Raw genomic sequence first — 24,742 nt, 5'->3', positions numbered from 1 at the left:
GATCGGCAGCAGAGGGAGTGGCAGTTCTTACCAGCCGGGCAGGAGGCGGCATCCCAGAACTATTGCCACGTCCCAGGTGAGCAGAGTTAAAGCCCCGGGCAGCCCCGCCTGATAGACTCAGCGCGGCAGCCCCGGCCCAGGCCGCGCATCCCTCGGCGGCTCGCCTGGCAGCGCCCGTCCCTTCCGCAGCCCCGCCAAAGGCGAGGCTAGAGCCGGCCGGGCTCCCCGCCGCCGTGACACCCCGGAAACCCCGAGGCTCGCCACTGACGTGTCGCAGCCCAGCGTTTCCCGCCGGGACAGCCCTGCCCATGCTCGGTCCTCCTAGCAATAAAGAGCTTCAGCGAGCTGGAGGAGCTCCGCCGCTGCTCTCAGCGCCGACAGCATCAGTGCCCGCCTCAGGCTGACCGGACTGGGCCCGGAGTCACTCCGCCGGCAGCTCCGCAGAGATGGGCATCACCCTCCCGGACACAGCCCCACATGGACGAAGGGGGCTCAGGAGCCCAGCGAGACACGGGGCGGTGGGAAGCACCCGCCGCCGCCCCACTCACCAGCCGCCGCCGCCTCAGCCGCTACCCCTGGACTCCGCAGGCCCGCGGCAGCTCCGAGCGGCGCTCTGCCGAGTGGCTGGCTGCCGCCTGACGTCAGGGAACTCAGGGGCTCCGCGCCGGCTGCCGCGAGAGGGCCCAACGCTGTGGGTGGTGGGTGCGCATGTGCGGGCGGAGGCGCGCCTGTTTCCTGCTCTTGCCTCCTTGGCTAGGCCGTGGCCCCGAAAGGGAGGAGGCAGGGGGACGGGACGGGACGGGACGGGACGGGGGTGCGGGCAGGGTGGGGAGGAGGTTGTAGGCCGGTAGCGCAGCGGTTCCTGTGTGTGGGGCGAGCGAAACCGCGGGCGGGGCTGAAAAGAAGGGGGTCGTGCCCCCACGACCGGGAAACCTGTGACAGTGTCTGACCGTGTCCTCTGTGCGCCGTCCTCCCCTCTCCGCGCTCTCCATTCCCGCCCCCATTCCCCCCGTAGTTAGAGGGAAGAGGCGGACATGGTTGAAAACTCTCCAGCCCCACTGCCGGAAAGGGCAATATATGGATTTGCTCTTTTTTTAGGATCGTGGTTTGGCTTCAGTAAGTATACCGTGTGCTGAGTACTTCACCGGAAAGTGTTGCTTTGTTTACGAGGCAAATGTAGTTCCTGATAAGACCGCCTGGAAAGGATCAAACTTGTATGACACCGTCTGTTGCAAGGGTGTGTGGTGAACTATGATGAGCAAACCTGTCTGCTGTTACAGAGATTTGTCATTGCCTTTTGTAATTTCTTCGTGTTTTGTCTGTTTTGAACCTTATTAAGGGACCTTTAGTAGTATTACAGAGACAAATTACAAAATTCTCTGCATTCTTTTGTTACCTTATTTTACTTGAATTGCGTACATGGTTGTTACTCAGTAACTACTGTTGATGCTCGTGGTGTAACCTTCCCCACCCAAATACTGAAATTAAAAAAGTCATTATGGCCCACAGCAATGGAGAATGATTAGGGTTACACCAGTATTTCTTTATTGATGTGACAGATGCTTTGTCATATCATAGAGTACCACAACCATTCTTGGCAAAGCATGACCTAGACTAGATGTCCCAGCACCCTGGCCAGCTGGATCTTAAAAGTATTCAGTGTTGGAGAACCCACAACTTCCCTGGGGAGATTCTTCCAGTGGCTGGTTGTTCTCATTGTGAAAAATTTTCCTGTGTCCAGTTGGAATCTTCCCAGGAATAACGTGTGCCCATTACCCCTCATCTTTTCCATGTGACTCCTTGTAAAAAGGGAGTCTCCATCCTCTTTGTAGCCATCCTTTAAATAGTGGGGCAAATACCCTGCATGCTTCCACAGGACCAAGGCTTGAGAGAGTGAGGGCACCTTTTCAACACAAGGTGCTGCAACTATACTGTACTCAAACAATAAACCGGGATCCTACCGTAAGTCTTTCTCACCCTTAAAAAGTAAGAAGAAATGAAAGTATTTGATTTCTGTTACTGTTACAGGAAGCCACTGCAGTTCTACAGCTTGTGTCACTGTTTGGCTACTAATCTGTTCCCCTCAAGTTTTGTTAAACTTTTGTCTGGATTTGTTAGGAAACAAAATTTCTTGTTTTTGTTAACATGAAAATTATTATCTTGCCAGCAGTATTTCCAGTAACAGCATCTGACCAGTTCTATCCAAGCACTGTAATTCTACCAACTTTTCTCAACCACATAATTCACCGTGTGATTATTTTCTGCTGTTTTCCACATCGAGAGTCGTTTGACATCCTTTTACTGAGGGCTTTCTCTGTTTTGCCATTCAACTTGCAAGAAATTCTTGTCTGTCTATACAGGACATCAGAAAGTAAATGTTAAAGCAAATATAAAAATGATACCATATAACCACCTACAAAACATTGTCCCTGTGTTGGGCAGGTATTGTGCCTGAGACACATATTCTACAATGTTTTGGTTGAGCTACTTTGGTTTAAATAGTGTAAAAGCAAAATATTGCTCTAAAACTAGGGAAGGAAGTGTAAACCGCTATCAATTGTACTGTTGTGATCTCTTTAATTCTTTCATGCAGTGTTGTACCTCATCTGGGCTTATGTTCCCGAGACTTGGCTGTTCTCACTGGGACTAACATACTGGCCTCAAAAGTAAGTTCAGCCAGTTGAACTTTTTCGCCTGAATATGTGTAAGTGTCGGACACCCTTAAATATCCTCAAATAACAAAAGTTGGGTTTTTTTGTTGTTTGGTTGTGGGTTTTTTTTATATAGTGGCCCTGTATTTAATCCAGGTTTTGATGATAAAGGACTCTAATCTTTTTGAAGCATTTTTTTTATGTAGATAAGTATCTATGGTGAGAAAAGCGATAGTATTTGGATGTTTTATGATAAATTTGTTCTCAGGAACTTTGCCAGTGGAAATACAGTAAACTTCATTGAGTCATAATAGTAGTTGTTAGGTTTGGAAAGGACCTTAAGATCATCTAATTCCATCCCCACTGTCATGGGCAGGAACTCCACACACTAAACTGTGTCACCCAAGACTCCATCCAACCTGGCCTTGAGCACTGCCAGGAATGGAGCATTTACCGCTTCTTTGGATAACCTCGTCCAATGCCCTACCACCTTCACAGTAAAAAACTTCATTCTTTTATCTAACCTAAACTTCCCCTGTTTAACTTTAAATAAACATCAAGGGGTAACAGATACAAAGATTTAAGTATTTCCTGAGCCCCATACTTTGGCCAAAAAGCGGCCAGTGGCTGAATACTTTTCTTTCTCCATATAAAACAACAGTACTGTATCATCTTTTCCTGTCTTTTCCAATTGTATAAGGCATATCTTTCCAGTTTTTCAACATCCTCCCTAAGAGACTTTCTGGAGGAATGTTATTCCTGGGATGATTCCTCTCATCCCTTTTCTCTTCCTTAGGCCTGTTGGTGGTACAATGATAGTATTCTTTTTAACCACAAAGTGTATCTTCAAAACATAATTTAAAAAACCCCCAACACATAGGTAAGAAATCTATTTGAGGATCTATACCAGACTAGCTTTGGTGACTCTGCAGTCAGTAATAATGGGTGAGGCCCCAGCCTCTATTCAGAGGTGGTGTTTTCTTCTCCTCTTGGCTGAGTTTGTGCGAGATACAGTAACAACTGCTATATTAAAACTGTTATATCATTAGGTGTTTGTTATTATGATATGTGAATTTTAAAATCTTCTTCCTCAGATACTGGGCAGTTGCTTTGCCGGTGTATCTACTGGTTGCTGTAGGAATTGGTTATATATTACTTTTTGGTATTAACATGATGAGTACAGCTCCACTTAACTCCACACATACTATTACAGGTAATTTTAGTAGTTTTTCTGTTTTGGCTTTTTTAATTTTGATACTCAACTGGTGATTTCTGTAAATGTATATATGTAGCTCTATATAATATAAACCAGATTTTAAGCCTTTAAATACTTTGATTTAGAAAAGGAGTTCTTGGAAGTACTGAAGGACTAGAATGAAAAGATATCCATGAGCCGGACTCTTCCCTTTATGCCATCATATTGTAGTGGTTTCCAACTAGCAAAGAGTACTTTGTTGGTAAAACAGACTACTTTGGAGGAACGGGGGTTAGGCATGTAACGATCTGAAAGGTTAGCACCTTGCATTATGAACTAGTGAAGAGTGTCATGGGAAGAAGGGTGTGACTACCTGCGTGGCAGTGGCAGAAGTGGGAAGGCAAGGAAGAGTCAATGTGGTGCAGAGGAGGATGTTGTGGTATTGAGGCACGATTAAATATGTCAGTGATTGCCTGTGTAAAAAAGCTGTTCTTCAGTTTTTCTCTCAGCTTTTGTGTAGCCTTTACTCCTGCCAAGGAGACATGTTCTAGGCATTCACAACATTCTCCAGGCAGCTGCACCTTCTTCCACATGCACTTCCACTTCCTATTTGCAGGTGTCAGAAAAAACGCAGACAACAAAATTTGGCGCAAAATTTACCTATTGCTAAAGCAACTGCTGAAGTTGCATTCTTTCACCAAACTATGTACATAGTAGTAGTACATTACAGTGCACTACTAAGGAAAAGCAATCCGTTGAGGCTGTAGTTCAAATGCATTACTCCAATGCTGCTGTCAAGAACTGCCATTTAGTCACCTTTGTGTTCCTGGGCTCTCATTGACACTCCCATGTCACCTTCCCTTTTGATGTCAACCCAAGAGTTTGTGTGGCTGTATGGCAGGTGGGACAGGGTACCTACTATGTTTGAAAAACAACTGTATTTGAAAGTTTCCTTTTTCAGAGGGAGAAGTTCTGTAATTGTGTTCAAAACGCATCTGTAAAAAGGAATGGATGCTGTGTCATGATGGGAACAAGCAGCCAACATAAAGGGAGGGTGGACTGCATCTCTCAGCAAAAATTCTAGTATAGTGTTCAAACTACAGGCTGAGCTATTCAGTCTGGGCTTTTTTGTTTGTTCTTTTTATCCTTGGATAGTTAAGATTTGATGTCGTACAGCATCTTAAACCAAGTCCCAGAGAGTGATTTCAGCAGGAGGGTGGGGTTGATTTCTTCAGGGGCTCTACTAAGACATCTTGATGTAAAGTGTTTCTGATGGCCATCTTATTATACCTCAGCAAGATGGGCTTTTCAGCATTACTTATAGCAGATGAATTTATGCAGTGTTTCATTACATAATGTTGCTTGAAAGGAAAAAAAAAATCTATAATAAATGAAATGTTCTTATTCTTTCCTGTAGATAACTATGCAAAAAAGCAGCAGCAGAAGAAATTCCAAGAAGAAGCAATTCCAGCACTGAGGGATATTCCCATCAGTGAAGTAAACAGAATGTTTTTCCTTTCTGAAAAAGGGATCTGCAGTAGTAGGTAGTCATTAAGATCTGTTTGAATAAAGGAGTAGTACAAGTGTTACATAAGGAAAATCAAAACCTCTCCAAGCTAAAAGTAACCCAGTGTCTTTCTACTTGCAGAAGAAAGTTGGGGGTTTTGTGGGTTTTTTGTTTTTTGTTTGGGTTTTGTGTTGGTTTTTTTTTTCCCCTGAATCTAACTAAATTTATGGTAACATATTTCCCTGAGATGGCTTGATTTTATTATACATGCACCTTAATAACATGCCGTGGTATGAGAATTATGCCACATTAATTTCTCTAATCATTCTTGTGAGTTTAAAATGTTCTATTGTATGCATATTTCTGCTTGTAATTTTCCTCCACGAATGAAAGAAATAGCTTTCAAACATAGCGTAATTCTGTTTCTCTTTGAATTCAGGGAGGGAAAATGTGTTCCACTGGTCAAATGGAAGTTATGTTAATTTGAAGTGTTTACATTGTAAATATACAGTTCTTATCTGTAAATATTAATAAAATGTAGCTAACTTTTGCTTGTTAAAGTTAGTGGTTTTCCCGTGATTCTATGATATTTGTTCTGGGCAAAGGTGTATAGCAGTCCACTTTTCTTTACACAATTATTTACTCAGCAAAATATGTTGATTTCCTCCCTCTTGGCCCAGACCAGTGGGTTTCTTGAAATGCAAAGATTGCCGGAAATAAGGAAGGTGGATTGTGAAGATTTTTCTGAAACAAATCTCGAAATGACTTTTTTTAAACCACTCTTAAGAATACTGAAAACTAGATTCTGGAAACACAGGAACAGGCAGGTCCATGTTATTATAGCGTAGGTTGTAGCGGAAGGTGCAGTAACTTGTTATGGCAGTGGTTCAGATGTTTCTGAAACAGTGGATTTTCTTTCAGGTGTGCGTTACTGTGCAGAGAAAGTTTTTATTGCCTTTCGTCCAAGAGTCACACACCTGGTTATCTTCAGCAGTCAAGGTTATTCAGCTTGGTTATGAAAGCCAGGGGATAGAGCTTCATTATTGTTTGTTAGGTCTGTAAGCCAACTTCTGACCAGCAGAGAATTTAGTTAAAAACATCACTATTTCATTAAAAGGTAATAAAGTTTTGAAAATTTCTGTGAAGAATCTTAGCCAGTTCCTTTAGAAAATGGTCAAAACAACCATCAGTTGCTGTGGGAAGTCTTAAGACCTGGTAACAGTCAATCTAATATAAATAGAAAATCTGTTGTTTTTTCATCCTCTTTAGTAGTTTGCTATTTTTTTCCACCTGTGTTTGAAGAAAAAACCCAAACCTGCTAGGTGTTACGGGTAGGAGAAAAATACCTTCTTATGAAAGGCAAAAATACATTTCAACATTTCACTCTGAAATGGTAAATTTTAGGTATATTGTTGTTTGGGGACATTTCACAAGAGTGAGTGTTTGTACATAAGCCTGATGACTGCAGGTTGGTACAATGTTTGTTTGATAGTTATAGGCATGGTTGTGAACTTTTGTTTTTCAGTTTGCCCCCAGTTGCTATTGTTTCCCCCTCCTGCCATGCTTTTGCCCTTCTGTTAATTTTAATTTATGTGCTCAAACATATATGGGGTGGATTCAAGATTTTGTGATCAACAGACATGAAGGTGTATTTACTCTTGTGAATTCTGTAATGTTGTAGACACTGAACTATTGGCTGTAATTTTTTTTTGTGTAATTTCTACTTGTGTTCTGCATTCCTTTTGCTTTCTGAGAAGGCAATTTCGGTTTTAATTCTAAATTGACAGCAAGTGAAGGCCACGTTTCTGGTATCATTTGATGTAGGGATTAATTTAGTCCCCTGTTAAGGATACCCAAATCCCTTCAGGATAAAGAAAAGCTACTGGAAAATGCCCTCAAGCCCTGAAAGCACACAAATTAAAGGACTGTAAGCCTTCGACAAAGATTGTATCAGTGATGAATCTGCCATTTCATTTAACTGCAGACTTCACAATTATGGGAAAACTAACAGAGGTACCTAAGTGAGTAGGCAAAGTGGGGCCATTTGTTTAAGTAAAACTTGCAGGCATGAAACTCAATCTTTGCTTTTCTATCCCTACTGTGTAGTGGTGCTTCAAAGGCACTGTAGTGACCTTTTCTTCAACTTAAGAGTAATGTTTGACACTTCAGAAATTGCCTCTGTGATCAAAATAAAGCCAGTTGTCTAAAAAAATTTGTTGTTGTCATTGGGCTAACAAATGCATTGTAGGGAATTGCAGGTATTTGGGATCCGTCATTTCACTGTCTTGCCTGTGACTGTGATTAAGGAAAAGATATGCAACTCTGCTGGCAAAAAGAAGAGAGAGTCACCGTTTTGTAAATGTACAGCACACTTACAGCTGTAGTTATTTAGTGGGTTTTATATAGACTTTGCCTTAAATATTATTCAGAAAAAAAAAACCAAACCTGAAATGATTGAACTGTGTTGCTACTAGTGCCTTTCTTTACAAAACATACCTGTTTACAGATGGGATATCGGGTATCCATTCTTCTCAGAGACTGAAGAAAAACTAAATAAATAAAGGCAAAACCCTAAATTTGCCCCCATTTTCACCCTTTTGACTTCCTCATGGCATACTGTTATAGCACAACCTCTAGTAACAGAGTTACACCAACTGCATTGTCCTTGCTGAAATAAATGATGAAACTGCAGCCTTGCATTTTAATGCACCTTCTAGGATTCTTCTGCAGTTTTTATATATTGGAGACTGATGGTATTTTACACATTTTGCTATAAATGTGATCTTGTAAAGCAGGTTCCCCCAAATGGTGTTTGAATGAATGTCTATGTAGACATGTCACAAAAAAAAAAAAAAGCTGTTCTGGTTAGAATGAAAAGGTGATATGCCAAAGGTAATAATAGAGCTTTGGTTGCTGAATTTGTGTATGCATGGTAGAGTATGTCTGTTTTCCACCTTAGCTGTAAGGAGAAGAGTAGTAGCAACACAGACCGTGTTTATGATGTTGAAGTTGAGAAGTACTGAAAGAGAGTCATGCAACTGATTTAAAAAGGGAACCTATCTTGAAACTGATTTTGGTCTTTTTCATTGTACTGTATTGAATGCCATAAGCATGGATGCTTCAGTGCAAATGTATGGTGTATGCATGTGAAGTAGTAGAAGAGTTAAATTCTTTGTGTCGCCGCATAATTTCATTCTAAGCATTGGTAGAAGAATCTGCCACTTTGACGTTAACAGTGAGCTACAGCAAAAGAGGTAAATGATCTTTTGTGAAGTTCAAATGTATAAAGCCGATGAAGTAAAATATGCAGGCACACATGAGTAAGAGGTTAGCACAATGTTTGTGTTTACTGTTCCTACAGATTGGATGGCTGGAAGAAGAAAAGGAAAGAAAAAGCAACACAGCATCTCAAATGTTATTTCAGTTTCTAGACATAAAAGTGATGCCCTTGCAGGAAGAGAAAGAACTTGTTTCAGCAGTAGTGAAATGGAGTTGTCTTTCTCCTTGAGATACGCAGGTACACTTTTGCTGTTACCTAATGCATTCTGAAGTGTACAGGCTGTCTTAAAAATATTTTAGCTTACTATGAAATGCTGTCATCTTGATTTGATGATCTTTAAAATAATCATTGTTTGTGATTGGGGATATAAGCAAAAACGTAAGTAACAAATTACTCTAGATATTTTATGGCAAAGTTCATATACCAGTAAGTGCCATCAAAGACCGTCTCATATGAATCAGAAAGCTGTAATATTAGATGGTTATATTGTTGCTGCAAGCAGCATTTCTGTAAAGTTAAAAATTGTCCTGGGTCGGGCGGGCTTATACTGCCTATGAAGCAGGTAGTGTGCCTGGAGCTTTTCTAAGAGCAGGAGTGTGGAAAATGTATGTTTTAGTTCCACAGTGCAGTCTCTGGTACTCTGGTGGTTCATTGGTACACCTCCATGCAAGGTGGTCTATAAACATTAAAAATGCAACTCTACCTCCAACAGCAAGTAAAGTGTATACAAGAAATGATGGTAAAGTAATAGTAACAGGTTTTTACATTCTTTTTAGTGGAACTTGAGATGCTGTGAGTTAAATCAGGAAAAGTTAGGCTAAAAATATACCTTAAGGAGGAGAAGTGATAACTTTAGAAGCAGTGAACTTCCCAACTCTCGTTCAATATGAGAATGGAGGTAATGTGAGGTAGGCTAAATAGTGTTTGACTCTTCTTCCTCTTCTCCCCTGCGCCAGCATTCTGTGCCATGAGAGTGTAACATTGATATCTTAGCTGAATCTCTAGCAATTCAGTTTGATAACTTTGATTAGAGTAATAAGAAGTTACGAGTTCTTTGCCTTAATACAGTGTTTCTCTAATACCTAATTCACATTCATGCCGAAGCTCCCACCAACGGAAACTTACCACTAAAGCTCTTTTGAAAAAACAGCTTTTTGAGTACTTGCTTTCTTTACCAGGCAGTTTCATTTTGGGGTGTAAATGATAAAGCATTTCTGACTTACAAACAGAACAGTTAATAAATGATTTTGTGTAAATAAATTTTGTTCCATAATGCATCTTTTCCATCGGCACTTGAGTCTGAGTGGCTAAAATGTTTTAACTCAAAGTCCTGCTTGCTGCTGTACTATTAGATCTCCAGTCAGCTCTAAAACAACTGAGATGAATGGGTTTTTTTATATGCCTCCCTCTATTCATGAATGGAACTGTATTCTGAGGAGAAAGTTTTGGAAGCATTTAGTCTTGTTCTGCCAGTTCCCTTACAGAGAAATTGCCAAAGTAAATTTTGTTGGCATGCTGTGCAGTTTCTGTATCAACTTAAATCTCAACCTTTTGCTTAAATCAGCTGATAGTTTAAACCAGTCTGAAAATCACGATTATATTGAATGTAATTTTAAGTAGTATATGTTTCAGAGAAGGGGGTGAATTTTGCTTCCTGAGCTTATAAAGCTGCTATTTGGAAAATTGCTTTTTCTCAGTTGTGGCAACTCAGTCCTACTGCTGTTGTCATTCTCTCAGTATAAATGTAGCTTAGGAAAAAAATGTGATTGTGATAGTTGGTTTTTTCCTTAATGCAAATTATTACTGCATTACTAGTAATAATTTGGCATTATTTTATAAAGAACACTCAAAGAACTTTAATGTCATGCAAGGATGTTATTCCCTTGGATCTATGTATCCTCCAAGATCTTGTCTTGGAAGATCTTAGAAGTAGAATTCAAGACTGTTTTATGAGCATACTTTAATTTTGATTTTTCACATGAATACATGCAATAGAAATATAAAAGTGTAGGCATTGTCTGAATAACTCCCCAGCATTCATGTACAAGTGGAACATGAACTTGTCTTTTGCTCTTGTAATTTTAGACAAAGATAATCAAAAGGTAGCATTTGCTGGAAGTGTTGAACTACTAAGGGAAGTTATGTGGAACAGAGATCTTGAGCCAACAAATCAATTTGTAAAATGCTGTGTTTCTAGTCTTGTCTTTGAAGTATTAAGCTCATGATGGACTCACTATATGGGGATGCTTTGTTATCTTTTTCCTGTAAATGATGGATCATTTTGAGGTTACTGAAATCCTAGCAAGGTCAAACTGTAGGTGAAGAAACAAACCAGAGCTGACAGCTGAAAGTTAACTCCAGCCAAACAATAGAGATGCTATATTTCTATTAGTTCACTTTTAGTCTTCTCTTAATTATTAACAACCTGTAAGGGATCACAATGCATATCTTATTTAGTGTGCAAATAAGGGTACTTTAATGTTGTAACATGAAAAGACAGTTATTTGACCAAAAAAAAAAAAAAAATTAAAATGGCTGGCTTGACAGGAAAAGGATAATACAGGTTTGGCTTTGTCTAATGATTGCAGTTAAATATTGCCAGTCAGGTAAATAGTACGGTAATGTTACCTTAATTTGAAATGGAATTTGACAATACAGGAGAAATCAAACGGAATGTGTAGCAGAGACTGAGAAATGGAATCAGTTCAGACCAATGCAATGTTGTCAGACTTTAGCAGATGTGCAAGATGATTTGTTTGAATATTTCTAACAGCCTCTGGCAATATTGACATTCACTATCCAACAGTATTTGTCTAATAACAGCGTCTGTTCTACTGCTTTAAAGAACACACTTTTATTAAGATACTTTTTTTCTGTTCCAGAGGTGTGGATTTTTAACAGCACTTACTTATGTCATGAAACCTACATATGATGCATTGGGGATGTAGCCTGTTTGCGAATATTAAAATGGCTGTTTCATGGGAGACCAAAGATAAATATGGCTAATATCCTGCCTCCAACACTGGCTAATGATGCCCGCTATAATAGTAAGAGCAAAGATTAGAGAAAGAAGCTAGTAATGTTTCCCCAGAATGCTTCCCCAGCCTGCAACAATATGAAGCTTCTGAACCAGATGTTATATGTTTATATTTTTTCATTAAAATCTTTAATTTACTTTTTATAAGTAGGTAAACTCTTACTTTCAACAACATCACAGCATAATCACAAGTTGGGTTAAGTATTACTTCCTTTTGTTTTGAACTTGCTTCTTGCTACTTAAATTTCATATTCAGTCATTCTCTCCAAGCCACTCAAGGTAGTATAGACAATCTTTATCATAGAATCACAATCATGGAATGGTTTGTGGTTTCCATGGGCTGGAAGGGTCCAACCCCTTACCATGTGCAGGGACACTTTCCACTAGACCAGGTTGCTCAAAGCCCTGTGGCACCAACCTGGCCTTGATATACTTAGTCACATCTTCAGGCTGAAAAGTTCTGATCGGTTTCATTGTTTGTGTAATCTATGTACTTGATCATCCTTCCCCCCCCTTTATTCCATTCATGTCAGATATGAATATAATTTTCCAAGATACAGTAGACCTATCACTCTCATTCTGGGTAGCTGATCTGCACTTTCTCGGTGGCCTCTTGTCTGGGATTTGCTGTATCTGGAAATTCTGAACAAGTTAAAAATGTTCAGATTCCAAGATTCGTGTTACCACGAAACTTGGAATAAGATGCCCCATCCAGTATTGATGTGGTTCTGTTAGTATGTACGGCCACTGTCTACACTGTATCTTGTGTTCTTGCATTGTCTGTTTTACTAGTTACCCCACTGGAAGCTGCTCTGACTGACCAACACTCTTGGAAAATAGTTATTACACTGAAGGCAGTGCTGTCTATTTCTCAAAATATTCAGACTTCATCAACCAAAAACTGACTTAGGACCTGACAGTGTTCTGCCATGCTGCTGCCAGCAAGTCCAGGAGGCTTTTTTGTGCATCTCAGTTAGACATTTGCCAGTTCAGACTGGTTGACCACCAGCTGTCTGGAGTTAATAACCAGTCCTCAACATCATCACATAGTTCCACCTGTTGATACTTATCCCTCCAGCTCAAAAAATCTCTCCTAAATGCAGGAAGATAAGTCTCAGTTGCAGCTGAAGCTGACCTCCATTTATCTCATGTGTTCCTGCAGCTGTTAGTTCATCATTGCTATCCTGCAACAGTAGTAACACCCGCTCTTGCCATGCATCTATGTCCGCAAGCATGCACTGGTCAGAAATGGTTAGAAAACTGGTGTTTTCTAAAGGTGGGACCACAGCCCACTGCTTGGCATTTGCAGGGCAGGCACTGGAGCTATAAAGGAGGAAGTAAGAGGCAGCATGGTCTCAACAGAAAGGTAAGGATTAGCAAGGAAGAACCTACAGAGTGTGCCTTTTACATAATGCATCCCTAAATGGTGACAATGTCTGTGTAAGGCAAATGGCTCTTCACTGTTGTGTGTTAGGAAGCACTGTGCTATGTGGAGATCATGTGGTAATTGCCATTTCCACAGGGGATGGAGTTGGTTCCTTCACCATACCCATCCAGGTTCCAGTAATCCTCAATGAAGGCCTGAGAAATTCAGCAGTAACCAGGTTGGTTTGGGGCATAGCACAGATTAATATGGCAGAGCAGCTGCACAATTATCGTAAGAGGCAAGAAAAAGCCCTGTTCAGAACTCTAAGGTGAGCATGGAACACCAAATGTTGGGAGTGAACTCATCTGAACACTGATGGAGATGAGAGGTTCTTGCAAGGAAGAAGTTGGGACTTTATGTACAATAATTTGACTGCTGTATAGAATATGTCATCACCAGCCTGTTAAGTGATCTTTGATGCTTTTCTGTTTGTTTGTGCTACAGACTGAATAATGATGAAGCTGGGGCAGAAGTAATTTTAGTATACCATATGAGAGAAGTGAAAGACCTTTAAAATGTCTGTATTTTAGTTCCATGTGTTGGGATGTGAAGATGTGGAGATGGTGAGTGGGTGAAATGTGAAAGCTGAATTTTTGTGTGTCACACCAGGGTTTATAACTTCAACTGGTTTGTGTAATTTCGTATGTTACAGGATGCTGTCTTCTTGTGTAAATTTAATTAATATCTACTTTTTAGTATGTAAATTAAAATTGTAAAAAAATCCTCTAATATATTAATTCAGTTGGAATCTGAATTTGCTATCCTAAGAATTTAAAACACTATCATGTTGTTTAATAATAGTTCATTGTGCTAAGAGGAAGACCGACACACAGGGTAAGTGGCTCTGACAGCCATCTGACCTACCAACAGTAGTGTAGAAAAGATCGAGAATCTTGGATTCTGCCTTTGCCTTGTCTCTGGAGAAACTACGGGGAGAGTTTTGTTAGAGATAAGGTACCTGAAGCATAATAATTATTGAAACATAGCAGGGCTAAGTATCTAATCCTTGAGCTAAATAAAAAATGCTGGCACAGCAAGACAAGTACTGGCAAAATCTCTGAGCATACACAATTTATGCAAACAAAAGGTTAAGTGGACCAGGTTATACCAATTCTCTGAATGAAACAAACTGTGCTGAAAAAGCAGGTTTTTGCTAGTGAAATAACAGTGTCGGAATAAATGTGTCTACATTTACTGTAGATAATTATGAAGATCAGTAACTTAAGTCTTCCTGAACATTAATTTAAAAGAAATATCAAGGTAGTAGGATACATATTTAAGCCTCACCAGATGAGAATAAGCAGATCAGTTATATTAAAATCATAGATGCAAGCGCACTAAGCTATAGAGATAAGATTTATGTATTTTGGTGAAGACAAAAAGGTAGCACATAGTGGTTTAACATATCGTTCATAGTTTTTAATAATGACTTTTTTCTGACTGACACTAAGGCACTTCTCCAATGACAGGGAGGAACCTGATGTCAGAATAAACATTCCCCCAGAGCTAATAAGCAATAGTCCTTGCATTTTAAATAGTTTCTTCCTTAGATTCAAACATTATGTTTCAAAGCTTTTGGGTTATTTTGGCTCTGTACATTATATTATTTTGCCCCATAATCAATTCTATTTTCATTTTATCAGGACTGCAAAGTAAAAAATAGTAATTAAGTTCAGTGTTCTTAATGTTCTTAATCCATGTTACTTAAACCAACTTGATTCAAACCTTATAATCTTCTGTTCAGCTTCAGGGTTTTATTTAAAAGTCTCTGAAAACACAAAACGATTTCCTCTTAGTTTCCAGTTGCATTCACTCATTCTTTTTGGTAGGATAGTTATAAATAGTTTGAGCTTTGATGTATTTCTTTGTTTGGTCAGATGTTTATCCGTATGTTTCTGACAGTTTTTTTATCTTTCGAGTTTTTTCATTTTTATTTTGTGTTTGTCAAGGCTGACCCACTGCTCATTCTTAGGCTGAACTGATTTCTTCTTCATCTTCCTCAGAGTCGGCGTCATCATTGTAGAAGTGAATTGTGGCTTGTACTGGAAAGCTTGCCAGAATCTTCTCTCCGATGTTATTAAGAAACTTTTGGGATTTGGACTTGGGCAAATAAAGTCTAGTAAGAAAACACATTTTAAGAAAAAAAGTAAAACTATGTGATGCTTTCGCAGCTAAGCTAAACTAGCCTGAGTGTTAAAGTCTATTTTTATCTTTCTTTGGAGAGAGAAAAATCGTAGGGTTCCTTGTCTCTTAAAATAAAGTTGCTTACTAAAAGGTAATGTTGATTTTAAGTTATCTTAGTTGCTTTGGGCATATTGCGTATTGGATTTATCTAAGGTCCCACCCTGGTACAGTGTTGCCAGGGCAGTGATGCATGCTTGAGATTGGTTTGGTTCTAGCACAGTTCACAATGGAAGTGTCCCATGCAATGGGTAAAGTTTGAGGAGTGTTTTGGGATTCTGGAATAAGATACCAGGTTAAGATTGGGGTGAGCTGCCCGTTGCACAGCGGCTGATCTGAGTGAATCTTGTGTCTCCAGATGGAGGGAGGAGGCAGCATATGCTGAGAGAGATTTCTTTCAAAATTCATACTGTTTTGTACTGAAATCATAAATGTCTTAATTTACATTTCAGGTTTTCTCCAGCTTTCTCACTAAAGCAAAAACTTATGTGGTCTGTACACATATGCATTTTTTGTGTATAGGTATTCACTTTCTCCCTATTTCAGTTAAATTTGACAGTGATAAAGGTCACACAGATTTTAGGGTTCTACAACTTGTTTACAAGTGCATGTAGAGAAGAGGGATACTCTGTTAATTTTCCTCCTCTAAATTAAAGTCCAAATCAGGAGTTTCTACATAATTAAGCCTTAAAGAATCCAGATGATAGTGGAAACCTTTATAAATCCCCCAAGCACAGGAAAAGTTTCACCTGCAATTCAGCTTTTATTCAAGAGCAAATTTAAGCAACCTTAAGACACAGATCTATAACAAGTCACATTCCATTAGCAGCTGTTCACATTAATTAATATTTAGGCTTTGTGGGCTTCTTATCATATTAGATGAGGCAGAAGAGCATTATTTCTTTCCAGATTACTTTTTTCTTATTATTATTTTTACCATGTTGTTTCAGGTTCTCTTCAGCCTGGGTATCAGTCCTCATGGAGGGATAAAAAAAAAAATCCATGGAGTCTGGTGAGTAGATAAACTCCATTATTAAAAAGAGATACTCCAGGGACAACCTAATACTTCTCCTGAGAAGAAATATATCTTTTCTTGGAAGGTGTCACTTTTCCTGTATCTGGTGATAGGATTTAACTCACCTCACTGGATGTTGAAATCCCAGGGCTCCTTTTGATCTAAAATTTACTAGTTGACCATCCAGTTCTGACTGTAAAGAGACATTTTTATTAATTAGAACAGGCTAAAAACGAAGATTTCACTTTTTATTTCTACAGCTAACCATAAAATTCTACAGCAATGTTGCTTTAATTTTTTTCATCTGTGCTGCTTGTTGTTTTACTCTGGCTAAATGTACTTCAGAGAATAAATGTGTCCAGTCTGCTAATAGTTGCACATTTATCAAGGGATTTGAACTTGTACATCTTATGAGCCATGAAGCTGTACATTTTGCTGAAGTTCTCATGGAATACTGTAGTGACTGATGAGCTAATAACACCACCAAATGCAAGTTCAGTGATTGGAAAAGGAAAAATCTATTTTCAGTCAGTTTAAAGGAATGGGAAGTTAGGGTTTGTAATTTCAGCTGGGATAGAGTTAATTTTCTTCCTAATAGCTGGTGCAGTGATATATTTTGGCTTTAGTGTGAGAATAACGCTGATATTTTAGTTGTTGCTAAGTAGTGCTTACTATAAGTAAAGGACTTTTTATTTTCTCATGTTCAGTAAGGAGGAGTGCAAGAAGCTGGTAGAGAGCATGGCCAGGACAGCTGACCTGAACTAACCAAAGGGATATTCCATACCATAGAACATCATTCCTGGTATATAAACTGGGGAAGAATATGCCAGGAGGAGCCAGTCGTTGCTCAGGTCAGGCTGGGTATCAGTCAGTGGATGGTGAGCAATTGTACTGTGCATCCAGTTGTCTTTCTTGGGTTTTATTTCTTTCTTTTTTTATTGTCCCCCTTTTCATGAAAATTGTTATTATAATCATTATTATATCTTATTTCAATTACTAAACTGTTCTTGTCTCAACCCATGGGTTTTAGCTTTTTTCTTGTTCTCCTCCTCATCCCACTGGAGATGGTGTGGGAGAGCTGCAGTGAGCAAGCAGCTGCATGGTACTTAGCTGCCAACTGGAGTTAAACCACAAGAGAGTTTTATCAAATACCTCTTAAGTACACTGACCCATCGTTTGGACTTGGAATGTTCAAGCTTAATTGTAACCAAAGATCACACGAGCACATTAAAGAGTCCAAACAGTTAAGAGCCAGCTGGCATCTCATATTTCTATGCAACAAGCAATAAAAAGCAAGCATTTTGATACAATAGGGAAGGTAGAAACATATATTTTAAGTATCAAATTTTAATTTAGCACAAAATAAATTCATTCAAATTAAGGTCAGAATGAAACTCGATAATTTGTAATTGTCAATGTTACTAAATCCTGTTAGGATTAAACCTGAAAGCATCTCCCAAAATCAGAGGGCCCTTTCTAGGGTCCTCTTCTAGGCATGTATTTTCTTCCATATCTTAAACCAAAAAGACTTATTTTTTCCTCCTATCAGCCTGATGTTACATAAAATACAGATACTTAGCTTTGCTGTAGTAGAACTCCTGTTGAACAGAATCTAGAAACCATCCACTGTACTACAAACAAAGATGACTTTTGCCAATGTCAGAGTAATTCATCTACCTTTCAGTGGAGGTAGGCTTCAGCCTGGATATTTTGGTGGGCCCCAAAAAGCCCCAGGCTGTGGACTGAGCAAGCGATCTTACAGAATTATCTCTACCTTTTATGTTGGCCTATTGCTCTCATACCCACCTGTTTGTCTTGTAGCCAAAATGATTTGTCTTCAGGCTATTAGTTTTTTGCTTAAGGGTTTTTTTATGTTTAATCAGGAGACTTATTTACTTTGTTTCCACAGTACTAAGTAAAATGGACTCCTGATCTGGCTGAACACTGTAGATATGATCATAATGTCTGTGTTAAATACCATTTTTCTCCTTTCATATTTACATTAAAATTAAACCAGCCTTTTTTATTGACCTATATTTTTTACTCTCTTCTGTTTGGAGTATATATTATTTTCTAATAATTCTATATGTAATAATAATATTGATTACACACACATTATATGCTTTTCCTTCTCATGCTAAAATAGACCATTTCTGAAAAGCGATTCTAATAAAAGTCAATTGCAACATCTAACTCCATTTCTCTACAGCAGAAAATGTTCATTATGTTATGTTATAGATATACAATAGTAAATTTAAATTACTCTGTCATTTTTATTTGGTCATAAATAATGTAACTGAATTTAAGTAGTAGGAAAAATGTTACTTTTATACAAGGAAAAGGATATTATGTGTAGGTAACCATAGGGAATATTGTAACACATGTTCTGGGCAATAGAGGTAATATTAGTTTATTTTTTAGCAGTAGTTTCATATTTCATCACTTTTTTCTTGAATCAGTTTCTCAGGTTAGATTCTTATAGGTATATTCTTAAACATTATTTTTTGTTACTAGACACAGGATATTGAAACTTCTATTTACTTCACTCCAGTATTTGGAGTGTCAACTGATCTGTAAAGCATTGGCATTTGTATGTATGCACTGCAGAAAATAACAGTAGGCAGCATGCAACTAACTAGCAAAGCCATTGTGTTTAATCTATCTTTGAAGGCCACCTGCTAGACACCTCAGTAACTGTGCTGAAGATACTTGCCTTCCACACCTGTGGGCTGTAGGTTTGCATTAGCAACTCTTCCCACCTAGGCACCACACAAAGTATCTAAGCATCTTTCCTTCTCTGTGACCCAGTTAAAAAATACAAGGGCTTCCTAAAGCCCTCCTTTAGTCCTCATTAGGTCCCAAGCTACAGAGACATCTAGGATACTGGAGCAGTATGGATGTGAGGTAAAGTGTAGTTGAGAAGGATCTGAGAAGCTTCTGGCAGGAAGGAGAAAAGTAAAAAAATTGAAACCAATTGTTACAGTTAAGCTTAGATTGAAACAATGCCACGCTGTGAGCAGGAATGTGGCAAACTTTGTATGTGGTTTGTTTTTCTCACTCAAGTGGGTGGAATGCCAAAACTTTTGAGCTGGTTGAATAAAATTTTCTCCAAAACCATAACATCAGTAATAAATCATAACTTCCTGATTTCAGAAACCTTAGTTTCTTGAAATCTTCCCTGTAAGCCTGTGCTCTCATGAGTCAGACTCCTTTTATCCACAGCAATTTACAGGTGTCTCTGGCAAAACTTGGAACACTGCTGGGAAGGGCATTCTTCCTTAGGCTTTCATAAGGCGCCTGCAGGGAAGAGTAAGTCACTCCTTCAGATGTGTACAGTTACAGTCTCCATCATCAGCAGATAAAAAGTGCAAGGTAAAGAGGTGATGCAGGTGTTTAAAAAATCCTGATTTCTATGATTACATTTTAAGACTTGCATTAAGAAGACTTGTTTTATTATGCTGAGCCTTTGGTAAAAAGTTGAAGATGTGACTGCGTATCAAATGCTGCAAAAACTTATTCAGGTGCTTAGAACTAAGCAGGGCATTTCAACAGGTATTTAAAGTCTGGGACCAAGACTGAATGTGCTCAATCTCTATTTTTGTTCTTTGAGCCTAACAAATCTTCCTACATGATTAAATAAATTTAACAATCACAGTGCCTTTCAAAGGCTCTTGGCAATTAAGAGCTACTTTAAAATCCAGTTTTGTGTTCATTTCCTAACTGGTTTAGCTATAGCAATATCCCTCCAAGAAAAACCAATCAATAAAATTGTGCACATGAAAGTCCATTTTTTTTTAAATTCATCTTAAAGTAATTATCATTCCAACTCCCCCTATACACAAAATACCACTACAGAATAGGCCTGTAAATTTCAAACTGAAGATACTGTTATTTTTTTATAATTAAGTAAATAAAAACTGCTGTTAAAATAAGAGTTGAGTAAGCAGTGCTTTCTGCAGCTCTTTAAGAACTGATAATGATTCTATATGTGATACAAAACTAGAGATACTCTTAGCCATTATCATGTTCAGAACACTTTAATTTGAACCATATTTCCTAACACTGAAGAAAGGTTCACATCACTTCCTGTGTTCAAATAGTTTCAATTTCTGCACCTGTTTTCTATAAGGGTTTGTTTTTTTTTTCAGAATTTAGTCTCACCATTTGTTGATTCTCTGTCATCTCACTGTCTCTGGCTGTGATCATCCAGGGCCTCCATAAGGCAGGGCTGCTGAAAGATTAAGGTAGAGTAGTGCTCCTACAGTTAATTCTTCTGAAAATATCCATACAGTACAGCTTCTTTTGTTAGATTCTGCTGGCATCTTTTGGAATAATGTAATTTTTTCTTTTTAACACATTTCGATTTGGTAAATCTGATTTCTATGGCAATATTAGTCTCTCTTCTGTCCACAGTGATTAAACAAACTAGACAATTGCTTGCACATTTTTAACTAAGGTGTTATTTCACAACTCAAAGCAGCTGCATTGAACTCCAAATGATGATGTAATTGATACTGAAATCTTTTTATTTATGCAGCACCGCTACAAAATAAAAAGTATCCCTCCCTCTCTGAGAGACTGTCTAAATACAGATTCCATGTTGGCATTGACTGGCTGGTTATTTATTGAGTAAGCAACTCCAGCATTCAGCTGACATGGGCAATCTGATCTAATTAGTTTAAGAGAGCATGTGCAGTGGTAGATGCTACATATGCCTCTTGTTTGGCAGCAGGTACTTACAATTAAGGATGCTCTTTTTAAAACTACTTTCCACCTCTGCTGCTGTGTAACAGATCCATACAGTTGGGGAAAGATATGAAGGATCAATAAACATAATAATAACAACAATATTTTGTTAACAGTAACAACAATAATTTTTTGTCACAATCTTAATTTTCATTTACTTCGTACATTAATTTTCATTTACTTCAAACATTTATAAGTTCTGAAATATTTGACTGAAAGGGATTAAATATCAGCAAAACAAATAAAATACCTGTTGCAAGTGAAACATTTTCAGGAACATTTTGCCCGTCTGAAATTGGAAATTATTTTCTGTTTATTCAACGCTAAAATTACAGTCGGTTTTTAAAAGGAAGCTGCAGAAAAAAGGTCTCCCTGTGCCTGCCTTACCTCGCTGGGTGCTCCCTTGGCCGGGGTGGTGGGCGCTGCTGCTGCTGGGTGTCCTGGGAGCGATGACAGACACATTGCACTGCGGCCTGGAGCAGGAGACTTGCAGCTGCACCCTCCATGGCATTTGATGGTCTGAAGCCTGATGGCTGGGCTCTTGCCTGGGCCTTTCAGCCCCTCCTTTAACTTAATTTACCTAAAACAAACACGGCCTCAGGTAAAAGGGGAGAAACTGTCCTTAATGAGATTTCTTTTGACTCACTGAAAGAGTTCAAAGATGGGGCTCTCAGGTTGGCAGGCTGTCCTGGGGACAGCACTGCTAGGGAAACGTAGGCTTTTTGTTTTGTTAGCAAATCCCATAGAAAATAATCCACGCCTTTACCTTTCTGTCTGTTTTACAAAATCTGTATTTGCTCTATATGAAATATACGATGTAAATACACTTTTTGCATGTTCTGAGAAAACTCATCCATACCCTGTCCTAAAAAAGTTTAACAGAGACTCGAAGAGAATTTAAAATGTACAATAATTTTTAAATTACTGAAGTATTTTCCACGCCGTTACTTTAAAAAAGATACCAAAATTAGTGAAGGTGAGAGGTTTTAAAGGCATGCCTAGTGACTTCATCAAGACTACAGGGATGTTCCTTTAATTTATTGCTATCTGATGAATGGAGAAGAAAGCTTATGTCAAGAAAGATTACTTTGTCTATAAAAGAATCACGGTTATGAATGCCATCAATTTGAAGAATCTTTTAAAGTATACAATATTTTTTAAGCCTACAAATACTGAATAGAAATAGACTTCCAAACTTTCTTCCCACTGTTTTCATTCATAACATGCATAATTTGTAGCCTGTTACACTGTGCAAGAACAAATATTACCTGGTGGCTGGCATCATCTGGTTTTTATTGTGATGGTTCATTGCTGCAGTTCACTTTGTTTCCTTTGTTTCCCAACTACTGCAGATAACGTGAGAGGATTATAAGAACCTAAAGCTGAATTCTCTTTCCACTGGTGCTAATGGGCATTGACATCAAAGGGAACAGATTCAGCTCCCACATATAATTGGTTTCTGCTGTGAACTTTCTTCCCAGAAAGCAAAAAATAATTTTGTTTGCTGAACATGGAATGTTTGTTGATTTTTAGTATGAATTAGGTCCCTTCTAGCTGATAACAGCTGAAGAAACCATCAAGTCAGTCAGTTTGAGAGGACACTGAAAATTCTCGGTGGGAGTCCAAATCCCTCTGAGGTAAGCCCTGCGGCTCTCTCTTGAGATCCAGCTGGAAGGAGCACATGTCCAGTCAGCAAGAAGGAAAGGAGGGGCCAGACTCGCAGGTGAAAACCACTGGATACATTCTCCTGGAAACATTATTTTCCCCTGAAATTGTTTTGCATTAGAAAACATTGTATATACAGATTTGCACGGGGTTTTTGTGCATTCTACTGATCTTGCTTAAATCTAAATATCTTTCTTACGACGAGGAGCAGCTTAGGTCAGATTTGAAAGTCATTGTCTTACGTTGGTTCAAATTACACGGCTGTGTTGGGTACCTGGCACTCCTAAGACTGCTGAAGGCAACAGTGTGAGACGGGTTCTGATGTTTTTGAAGTGGTCTTCAGGAACAGTCTGGGATTCAATTTGTAAGGTCTAATTCTTAACATCTTGGGTCATTTCCCGAGGTGAGCGGCTCCAGAGAGGAGCCTTCAGCACCGGAGCCAGGGGAAACCCCGCGTCCCGGAGCCTCAGTTCCGAGCGGCGGGAGCCACCGAGGGAGCCTCGAGCCCTCGCCAGGCCTTGCCCGGGAGCCGCAGCTCCGCTGAGGCGAGCAGGGACTCACAGGGGGCGCGGGAACGGCGGTTGGCGTCGGCAGCGCGAGCGGGCAGCGGGAGGGATGGGGAGCGCTCGCCTCAGGGCCAGGGCCCGGGCCCGGGCCCGCTCTGGGAGCTCTGCTCTGGCTGCCCCCGCGGTGGCGGCGTCGGCACCAGACAGAGCCGATGAGAGGGGGGGCTGCAGCGCGGAGCTCGGGGTGCAGAGAGCGCCTGCACCGGAGTCGTGAGGAGAGGGTGCGCCATGGGCAGGGCTGCACTCGGTGCCCTGGTGGAGGCCCTCCTGCGGCAGGGGCTGAGCTGCGGGGCGCTGGCGGTTGCTGAAAGGTGTCAGGGAAGCTGAGAGAGCTGGGCTGCTTGCTCCAGGCCTGAGCTGTACAGGGGCCACAGGCATCCACCACAGCGCATACAGAAAAGGAGGAGGGCGGTAATCAAGGGACCTGGGAGCTAGTAACAAAAAAAGGAGAAAGAGGTGATCGTCTGCTGTAATCACTGCTGGTACCGGCTCACCTTGAGTACTGGGTGCAGTTCTAGGTCCCACCATTTAAGAACATGGAGGTCCTTACATGCATCCAGGAGGGCAACAAAGCTGGTGACAGGGCCGGAAGGCGTGTCCTGTGGGGAGCGGCTGAGGGCACTGGGATTGTCGGGTTCGGAAAAAAGCAGGCTGAGGGGAGACCTCATTGTTCTCTACAGCTCTTCCCAAGGAGGGGAAATGGAGAGGGAGGTGCTGATTTCTTTTCCCTGGGATCCATTGATAGGATGTGGGAATGGTACAGAGCTGCTCCTGGGGAGGTTTAGAGCAGACATTAGGAAGTCAAGGGGTTTTCAGCACCAAAACCACTTTCAAAGGCACAAATCAGAAAGGTTACAGGTGAAAAGAGTATTTTATTTATTTGTAAATAAAGTTATTTATCTTATTTTAGTTTAGCTTGGTTTAATTTAGTTAATTTTAGCCTAGTTTAGATTATATTTTCTTTTTCTAAATCCCTGAGAGCTGATGCTCACAAGCATTAACACGATGCACATGGCATAGCCAGCAGCAGGCTGATGCATCCCTTGCAGCCTGACAAAGGAAAGCCAGGGCAGGAGCGGTGCCCTGGTGGTGTGAGAGGAGTGGAAGAACCTGGCCAGAAAGGGCCAGGGAAGACCTGAGCAGGGGTGGTGCTCAGTGCTACAGAGGACAGCAGCAAGTCCCGGGGCCATGCTGCCTCCCCCCGGATGCGGGGCACGAGGGCCACGTGTGTGGAGCACGAGCCGCTGCCTTTGGGCCACAACAGCCCAAAGGAGCCCCATGAAGGGGCTGTGCTCGGCTGCGGAGGAGGCAAAAACCCCGGGGACCCTTGCTAGTCCACCCTGGGGGCAAAAAAAGCCTTCCCCCCCCCCAGCTGCAGGACACGAGGGGCCACCTTCGTGGTGCATGAGCACCAGGCGATAACCCAGAGTACTAGGACCAGAGGAGACCTGACAAGTGGTCATGCTCAGTGCT

At 40.2% G+C, this 24,742-nt stretch overlaps 2 protein-coding genes across 18 annotated transcripts; one reads left to right on the top strand and one right to left on the bottom strand.

Moving 5' to 3' along the window:
* Window positions 1-919: 919 nt before the first annotated feature.
* On the top strand, window positions 920-15,375 carry PIGP (phosphatidylinositol glycan anchor biosynthesis class P). Of its 7 annotated transcripts, none has more exons than XR_009965545.1 (6): window positions 920-1,116; window positions 2,594-2,666; window positions 3,746-3,864; window positions 5,264-5,343; window positions 6,623-6,684; window positions 15,016-15,375. XR_009965545.1 is itself a non-coding variant. In XM_062622313.1 (5 exons), the coding sequence occupies exons 1-5, from the start codon at window positions 1,035-1,037 to the stop codon at window positions 15,076-15,078; spliced, it is 417 nt and encodes a 138-aa protein (XP_062478297.1). In that variant the 5' UTR covers window positions 920-1,034; the 3' UTR covers window positions 15,079-15,375. The 7 variants fall into 7 exon arrangements, 5 of the variants coding, with proteins under 5 accessions (XP_062478297.1, XP_062478295.1, XP_062478300.1 ...); XR_009965546.1 differs by lacking the exon at window positions 15,016-15,375 and adding an exon at window positions 8,715-11,139; XM_062622313.1 differs by lacking the exon at window positions 6,623-6,684.
* RIPPLY3 (ripply transcriptional repressor 3) lies at window positions 14,494-23,263 on the bottom strand. 11 transcript variants are annotated; one of them, XM_062622322.1, is made up of 5 exons: window positions 22,946-23,263; window positions 21,426-21,683; window positions 20,454-20,523; window positions 16,418-16,485; window positions 14,494-15,212 (listed from the first exon to the last, which is right to left on the bottom strand). In XM_062622322.1, the coding sequence occupies exons 2-5, from the start codon at window positions 21,542-21,544 to the stop codon at window positions 15,065-15,067; spliced, it is 405 nt and encodes a 134-aa protein (XP_062478306.1). In that variant the 5' UTR covers window positions 21,545-21,683; window positions 22,946-23,263; the 3' UTR covers window positions 14,494-15,064. The 11 variants fall into 11 exon arrangements, with proteins under 11 accessions (XP_062478306.1, XP_062478305.1, XP_062478302.1 ...); XM_062622321.1 differs by having other exon boundaries at window positions 21,426-21,634; XM_062622318.1 differs by having other exon boundaries at window positions 21,426-21,618.
* Window positions 23,264-24,742: the final 1,479 nt, after the last annotated feature.

This window comes from Pezoporus occidentalis, unplaced genomic scaffold (genome assembly GCF_034315485.1).
Source record: "Pezoporus occidentalis ecotype Australia unplaced genomic scaffold, CSIRO_AGI_Poc_V1 ctg24, whole genome shotgun sequence".
NCBI lineage: Eukaryota > Metazoa > Chordata > Aves > Psittaciformes > Psittacidae > Pezoporus > Pezoporus occidentalis.
This window is presented reverse-complemented; position numbering and strand designations above follow the sequence as displayed.

Bases quoted from the DNA above. Each gene is read 5' to 3' on its own strand.
- PIGP (XM_062622311.1), top strand. From the start codon at position 1,035: ATGGTTGAAAACTCTCCAGCCCCACTGCCGGAAAGGGCAATATATGGA. The intron at 1,117-2,593 runs GTAAGTATACCG...TCTTTCATGCAG, and splicing joins AGGATCGTGGTTTGGCTTCA to TGTTGTACCTCATCTGGGCT. The intron at 3,865-5,263 runs GTAATTTTAGTA...TCTTTCCTGTAG, and splicing joins CTCCACACATACTATTACAG to ATAACTATGCAAAAAAGCAG.
- RIPPLY3 (XM_062622322.1), bottom strand. From the start codon at position 21,544: ATGGAGGGTGCAGCTGCAAGTCTCCTGCTCCAGGCCGCAGTGCAATGT. The intron at 16,486-20,453 runs GTGAGACTAAAT...GTCTCTTTACAG, and splicing joins TGACAGAGAATCAACAAATG to TCAGAACTGGATGGTCAACT. The intron at 15,213-16,417 runs GTGAGTTAAATC...TTTTCTTACTAG, and splicing joins GGATTTCAACATCCAGTGAG to ACTTTATTTGCCCAAGTCCA.